The sequence below is a fragment of the Castor canadensis genome, chromosome 12 (genome assembly GCF_047511655.1).
Source record: "Castor canadensis chromosome 12, mCasCan1.hap1v2, whole genome shotgun sequence".
Classification (NCBI taxonomy): Eukaryota; Metazoa; Chordata; class Mammalia; order Rodentia; family Castoridae; genus Castor; species Castor canadensis.
In genome coordinates, this window is record NC_133397.1 from 27770192 (window position 1) to 27778235 (window position 8044).

General features: G+C 37.7%; 1 protein-coding gene across 2 annotated transcripts in view; it reads left to right on the forward strand.

Moving 5' to 3' along the window:
- Positions 1–7657, forward strand: part of Ttc27 (tetratricopeptide repeat domain 27) — a 188517-nt gene extending 180860 nt beyond the window's left edge. For both annotated transcript variants that reach the window (XM_074049473.1, XM_074049472.1), the window contains 2 exons: positions 4128–4228; positions 7419–7657. In XM_074049473.1, the coding sequence (XP_073905574.1) occupies positions 4128–4228; positions 7419–7541 (224 nt within the window). In that variant the 3' untranslated portion in view covers positions 7542–7657. The remainder of the gene's footprint in view (positions 1–4127; positions 4229–7418) is intronic.
- The last annotated feature ends 387 nt before the right edge of the window (positions 7658–8044 follow it).

Genomic DNA, 8044 nt, shown 5'->3' on the forward strand with positions numbered 1-8044 from the left:
TTTGCATCGATGTTCATTAAGGAGATTGGCCTATAGTTCTCCATTTTGGAGGTGTCTTTATCTGGTTTTGAGATGAGTGTAATACTGGCTTCATAAAATGAGTTAGACAGTTTTCCTTCCCTTTCTATTTCGTGGAAAACTTTAAGGAGAGTTGGTATCAGTTCTTCTTTAAAGGTCTGATAGAATTTAGCTGAGAATCCATCCGGTCCTGGACTTTTCTTTTTGGGGAGACTCTTGATTGCTGCTTCAATTTCATTTTGTGTTATAGGTCTATTCAAGTGATTAATATCCTTTTGGCTCAATTTTGGGTGTTCCTTAGTATCTAGAAATTTGTCCATTTCTTCAAGATTTTCAAATTGTTTGGAATATAGGTTCTCAAAGTAGTCTTTAATGATTCCCTGGATTTCCGTGGTGTTTGTTGTTATCTTTCCTTTTGATTCCTGATTTTACTGATTTGGGCCTTTCCTCCCCTCATTTTAGTCAGGTTTGCCAGGGCTCTGTCAATCTTGTTTATTTTTTCAAAGAGCCAGCTTTTTGTTTTGTTGATTCTTTGTATGGTTTTTTTGTTTGTTTCTAGTTCATTAATTTCAGCCCTTATTTTTTATTGTTTCTCTACTTCTGCTTGTTTTGGGTTTCTCTTGTTCTTGTTTTTCTAGGAGTTTGAGATGTAGCATTAGGTCATTGATTTGAGATCTTTCTGTCCTTTTAATATATGCACTCATGGCTATAAATTTGCCTTTGCTGTGACCCATAGTTTCCAGTAGGTCATATTTTCATTTTCATTAACTTCCAGGAACCTTTTAATTTCCTTTTTTATTTCATTGATGATCTGCTGATCATTGAGTGGTGTGTTGTTCAGCTTCCAGTTGTTTGCATGTTTTCTACTGTTGTTTTTGTTGTTGAGTTCTAAATTTAATGCATTGTGATCAGATAGAATGCATGGGATTATTTCTATTTTCTTTTATTTGCTGAGGCTTGCTTCGTGCCCTAAGATATGATCAGTTTTGGAGAAAGTTCCATGGGCTGCTGAGAAGAATGTATATTGTGTGGAAGTTGGATGAAATATTCTGTAGACATCAGCTAGGTCCATTTGATCTGTGGCGTGATTTAGTTTTAGAATTTCTTTATTGATTTTTTGCTTGATGACCTATCTATTGGTGATAGGGGGGTATTAAATTCTCCCACTACCACTGTGTTGGAGTCTATATATGCTTTTAGGTCCTTCAGAGTATGTTTGATGAAATTGAGTGCACTGACATTGGGTGCATGTAGGTTGATAATTGTTATTTCCTTTTGGTGTATTTCCCCTTTTTTTAGTATGGAGTGTCCTTCTTTATCTCATTTAATCAATGTAAGTTTGAAGTCTACTTTGTCCAAGATAAGTATTGGTACTCCTGCCTGTTTTCGGGGGCCATTGGCTTGGTAAATCTTTTCCAGCTGTTCACCCTAAGCCAGTGCTTGTTTCTGTCAATGAGATGGGTCTCCTGTAAACAACAGATTGTTGGATCTTCTTTTTAATCCATTTTGTCATACGGTGTCTTTTGATGGGGGAGTTAAGTCCATTAACATTCAGTGTTAATACTGATAGCTATGTGGTGATTCCTGTCACTTAGTTGGTTTTGTTGTTTAAGGGTTTGATATTGTGCAGCTGAATTAATGTTACTCTCTACTTTCTTGTCTTTTCTTCTCCTGTGGTTTGGTGTTGCCTGCCCTCTCATGGTTTTGTTTGCTCTCATTTTCTGTGTGCAGAATTCCTTGAAGAATCTTTTGTAGTGGTGGCTTGGTGGTCATATATTGTTTTAGTTTCTGTTTACCATCGAAGACTTTTATTGCTCCATCTATGTTGAATGATAGTTTTGCTGGGTAGAGTATCCTAGGATTGAAGTTATTTTCATTCAGTGACTGGAATACCTTACTCCATGCCCTTCTTGCTTTTAAGATTTCCGTTGAGAAATCTGCTGTGATTTTGATGGGTTTACCTTTGTATGTTATTTGTTTTTTCTCTCTTACAGCCTTCAGTATTCTTTGTCTATTCTCTGTGCTTGTTGTTGTAATGATAATATGTCATGGGGTAGTTCTATTTTGATCAAGTCTGTTTGGTGTCCTGGAGGCTTCCTGTACCTGAAGGGGCATAGCTTTCTCTTGGTTTGGGAAATTTTCTGTTATTATTTTGTTGACTATATTATGAATCCCTTTTGCTTGCACCTCTTCTCATTCTTCAATGCCCATGATTCTCAGGTTTGGTCTTTTGATGTAGTTGGTGAGTTCTTGCATAGTCCTTTCACAGGTCTTGAGTTGTTTACTAATAGCTCTTCAGTTTTTCCTTTAATTTCCATTTTATCTTCAAGTTCTGAGATTCTGTCTTCTGCTTGTTCTAGTCTGCTGGAGTGGCCTTCCATTGTGTTTTGTATTTCTGTTTCATTCTTTTTTTCGCTTTCCAAATCATGGGTCACTTCCTCTGTAATATTGTCAATTTTTGTCTTTAATTCATTTATCTCTCTATTTATGGTGTTCTCTGTTTCACTTTGGTGTTTATTTAGGGCTCCTATGAGTTCATTTATTTGTTTCTATGTCTTCTCATATTCTTTATTTTTGGTGTCTTGAATTTCTTGAGTGCCTCTTGTATGTTTTGGTTAACCATGTCTGGTACATCTCTATGAAATTCTCATTGATTACTTGTAGGATTTCTTCTTTGAGGATGTTCTTGTGGGCATTGTTAGATTCCTTGGTGTCATTTATCTTTGTTTTGTTGGAGTCTGGAACTGGGTGTCTATTTTCTTCATTTCCCTCTGAATCCTATATTAAATTATTTTTGGTGGGAGAATGGTTTCCATCCCTTTTTCATCTTCCCATTGCTCTATTTGGTACTGTGCAACTATGTTCTTGATAGGCTAGTTGGTGGTTTCAGTCACCTGTTTTCTTTCCCTTGTTTTAATTTTGTTTTGTGGCTGTATTGGGTTTGTAGCTAAGTGTGTGTATGCTATTTCTGTCCCTGGTCTGGGTGTAATTTAATATTTGCTAATTTACAATAGTAAAAAAAAAACAAATGTGGAGAGATGAACAAACAAACAAAAATTACAGGTTCAGGAACAATAGAATTTCAGTCTTATTTTGGGTTCTGGTGTTACTCCTATAGGATACAATCCTGGCGTTGGGTTTTAAGCAGAATCTCAGTTGTAGTCTCGCCAGGTGGTTGGGTAGTGTTTTTTTTTTTTTTTTTCCTTCTTTCAGCGGCAGCTGCTTAGTTTGGGTGTGGCAGTTTAAGTTTGTATGTTGTCCTCAGGTTCCAGAATCAGCTCTGTAGCCCACCAGCTGCCCTGCTTTGGAGTTTGGGTTTTCACTGTGCTTGATTGCTGGGGGCTTATTTCTTTGCCTTCCCCCATTTCTCTGGGCAAGGTCAGTGATCTGTCAGCCGGCCCTCTGCTGACAGCGCGTTGTGATGGTTTGCTGATTATTTTTCAATTTTGTATTGTCGTTTGACTTTGGATGTTGCTCATTGGCTCAGGTGATGAGCTTTGTGGGCCTCTACCTGCCCTATTTTAGGCAGCGGCTTATCACCCACTTGCTGTCAGCCCTTCTGCCTTTCCAGGCTATTTACTGAAAGTTTTCGGGGACATCAGCTACTTGCCCCTCCCCCCTTCTCCATTGTGCTTACGACACCTCACCCCTTCTGCTTTGTGTTAGTTTTCAATTCCTTGTTTATTGTTCAGTTTTTTGCTTTTTGTTTTTTGGGTTTTTTTTTGCCAGCAGGGAGTCAGTCTGCCCAGGGGGTTATGCTGGTTTATCCCAGGGGTAGCTGGGGGAATACCACGTGATGTTTGGTGCTCACCTGTTTGGTCTATGGAATGTCTCCCAAGCAGGTTTGGAGCCAGCATCTGGCAGCGGTGGGAGCCCTCCTGTTTTCTCAGTGTAATGTGGTGTGGAGAAGCTTTCCATGGGCTAGGGGTTCAGGGTGTCATAGTTTTGATTCTCTTTGCTGCTTTATTTCCACCAAGTGTGGCTCTAGCATCTTAGCAAGGTTTTGGAGTCACAGAGTTCATGCTGTCTGCTTCTGTGCCCTAATTGCCATCTTGGATCTGCCAAGGGAAGAGTTCTTGATGGATGTTTCCCCCATATTTATGTTACAGTGGCTATAAAATGCAGTGAAAACAAGTCCAGTCCCCAAGAAGCTGTACAAGTGCTTTCTTCAGTTCGACTCAATTTACGAGGCTTGTTATCTAAAGCAAAGGTAAGAGTGATGTGTGAATTGATTACATGCGCCATGTAGTAGAAGGTCATTAGTCTCAGGTTTGTTTTACATCGGGGATGATTTTATACAATAGCTGCCAGGTGGTTGGTTATGTTGATGAGGATACTGTTGATCCCATGGCTAGCCCACCATTAAGGTGAGTAGTAGGAGTCTCGGAGATTAGTTTTTGTAATCTAGCCTTTGATTCTGTCTTTAAACTGTGCTCTTCTATTTATTGTCACTTTTCCCAAAAGCACGACATATATGCCATCAGTAGCACTTGAGAAGATTTTTATATTCATATATATTTCAGTGCATACTAGAAAAAGCACAGCCAGCACAGAAAACATACAATTTCATTAATGTTGTTTTTCGTTTATAGGAGTGATATGTTTCCTTTTGAAAAGATTTTCATGTGTGTCAAAAGTTGATTTAGATAAAAATGTTAATATAGAGACTTGACAATAAATTGTTAAGGTAGATGGCCAACTCATGTTTGACAACTGAAATGTACCATTAGCTCACAAAACACCAGGCCAGTGCTGAGATAGGGATGGTTAGGAATTATCAATAGAGGTTTTTTTTCAGTACTGGGGTTTGAACTCAGGGCCTTGTACTTGTTAGCCAAGGCCTCTAGCACTTGAGCCATGCCCCCAGTCTTTTTGTAGCCTTAGGCTACCATTCTCTTACCTCTACTTCCTGAGTAGCCAGGACCACAGGTGTGTGCCACAACACCTGGCTTGTTTTTGAGATAGGGTCTTGTTAACTTTTGCCTGGGCTGACCTCAAACCTCCATCCTGCTGTCTCTATCTCCCAAGTAGCTGGGGTTACAAGTTTGTACCACCGTGCCTGGCTCCAGAGAGCATTTTCAAAGATTGGATTCTTGGACTTTGTTTGTGATTGAGTTTCCAGTGTGCAATGAAAACCAGGAAATCTGTTAAATTTTCTATCCTAATGTACAGTCGGGTTTGGATTATATCTCTGGAAGCAAAATGTAAAAGAATGTAACTCCTAGCACAGTTTAGTACTTTCCTAATCTTTACTTGCTTTCACCATTTAATCTTGGGTTGCAAACTTATTTTAATTCACTTCAGAGAGCAAGTTGTGGCACACGGAAGACACTTTTTAGACATCTTTTTATGCTGTAAAAATTTGCAGAGTCAATCTTTTTATTAATTGCTTGAAGAAAAAGAAGAAGGGAAGGAGGAAAGAAGGGACGGAGGGAGGGAGGGAGGAAAGGAGGAAAGAAACCTGCAAGAACTTTGTCAAAGTCAAAGCAGCAAGCTTATTCTGTGACTTTCTGTACCAAATTGAGTTCCCTACTTTTGATGAGGTCATAACCCATGCGTAGTTGTTTATCTCTGCAGGTTGTACTCCTCCAGTTCCCTCATCTCTCTGCAAAGCTTTTTCCTGTTAGTCAGTACTTTGACATAAATTTTACCTGCTTAACTTTAATAGTGTTGTCTGTGCAGACACTGCACATCTTTCCATATTTTGGTAGATTCTCAAATACTGAAAATGAGGCTGCATAACATAAGCTGTGTTATGATTTCATTCTCATGGATCACATCTGGATCATTCAAAAATCGGAAACTTACCTAAAACCTCTTCAAGTACCATTTTGTATTTAATATTTGGGAGTCTCTGGATTTATAGATGATCATATATTTCTTATATTTTTTAATTGGTTTTGCTAAACAGAATTGAATTTCAAAAATCCCCACTTTTTAAGAATACTTTAAAAAGTGAGACCAGGCAATGTGGCTCATATCTGTAATCCCAGCACTCAAGAGGCTGAAGCAAGAGAATTGCAATTTCCAGGCCAGCCTGGACTACATAGCAAGACTTTGTCTCAGAAAACAAACAAACAAACAAACAGAGTGAAAATGAATTGAGATAACTGTTAAATAGCTTGCAGTAGTCTTGGTTTTACATGAATCTCTGGATTGTTCTTGCCATACAAGGAATTTCGTGGAAATAAACTCATTAAAGTCTTTTCACTCCATTAAACAAAGAAATGCTTTGTTAATATAAACATACACACAAACTGTAAAGCTTTAGGAAATTTTAAGTAGACGCTAACAATTCAGTCCACATTCTCCAGGACAGAGTGACTCCAATGCCTGTAACATCCTATCATTGTACGAGAGGGTGGCAAGGAAGCCTGGAGCAGAAACCTGGGAGACACAGCAGGTTTTATCTTGCACTCAGCAGATCATTCATGCTTTCTAAGCCTCAGTTTTTCTCTGCTTCCTCCTCACCTCATAAGAAGCAATGTAGATTCATTACAATTTGTAAGTGCTGTAATTCTTAATTTAAAAATGTGCTGTGTGAGTCCAGGTTATTTTCCTTAAAGGTGTTTTCTCTGCTATCCCATTGCAGCAGTTCTTAGGTATTCTATTATGAGATGCTGTCCAAATCATCTAGTTAATTCTGAGGAAAAGTACATTTCTGGTTAAAACATACATATACACAGCTACATCCCTATGTGTGCACACTTGCACACGTACACCGGCCGTTGCACACACTACACAAAGCATGGCCTTAAAGTCCTGAGGCTTATTTTCTTGGGTGCCTACATTGACTCAGCAGGCAGTTCGTAGAGAGGCATTCCAAAATGTTTCCAGCCATGGTAGCATTATTGAAGTATGTTGCAATAAACCTCCCAAGGTAATTCCTTTTCCAGGGGGAGCATACATTTATTTTTTTCTCATTTCCTCGGGCTCTTTTGCTGTCAACAAATTTTGGTAATTTTTGCAGTCTCTGAGCCTACATTAAAATTACTTTTTGAATAAGTAGCATAAAGTACATGATTTTTATGAGTTTGAATATAAAATATATTTGTTTTGCTTGCATGCGCACTATGTAGATTTTCATTTGGATGAATGATGTCTGCTCATCCAAAAACCTTTGTATAACAGAGAAATGAAGAGCCAACATTTAAGGCAGCTGCTTTGAAGAGCAGAGCTCTAGAATTTAGTTCAAGCATGTTGTTTTGATTCACTACCTAATTATTACAGCTTGTACATTTCTAGGACAGTAAACAAATGCTGCCATTGTAGTGTTAGTTACAGTGTTAGTATAGTTATAGTATTATTATGCAAATAAAGAGTATTCTAATTCTATATTTTATTTGGAAGAAATTTTCATTGTTTTGACAGTTAATGCTTTGTTTTTTTTTATGTTGCAGCAAAATTTTACAGATGTGGCAAGTGGAGAAATCTCCAAGGAGTTATCAGATGAAATGTCAGCTATGGACACTTTGGTAATAGAGCTCCAAGACCTCAGCAACCAGTTTCGAAATCAGTATTGACCATGCTGGGAACAGTTTCTGGAAAATGTGCTTTTACCTCCTCGCATTTCTCTGATGCCTATATATCTGAAACACAAGATACTGATTTTTAAAATAAATTTCTATTTTATGCCTAATATTCTTTTGTACTTTCTGAGGTACATTAAATTTAAAAAAGTCCTTATTTATTTTGGCCTATTATGGCCAATACTATAAATTCAGTATTTATACTATTCTTTAGTTATTTCAGCACAAAGAGCAAATAAGTTGTTTTGTTTTTAGCATAGGGTTTGTTCTCTTTTAGCCTAATGTGAATTGCATCATTCTTTGGAAAAACTTAGTCTAAACAGGAAAAAAAAATCGTATACTACAAGTTTGTAGAATCATTGGATTGGCTGCTTTATTGTCCAAAAGTGATTTTAAAAAGTGGATTTGATGATGGAAACATTTATACTTCTTGAGATTTTGTGTTAGTGTCAGAAAGATACAGTCTTGGCTAATTTGGAAGTATGAGCATGGTTTAA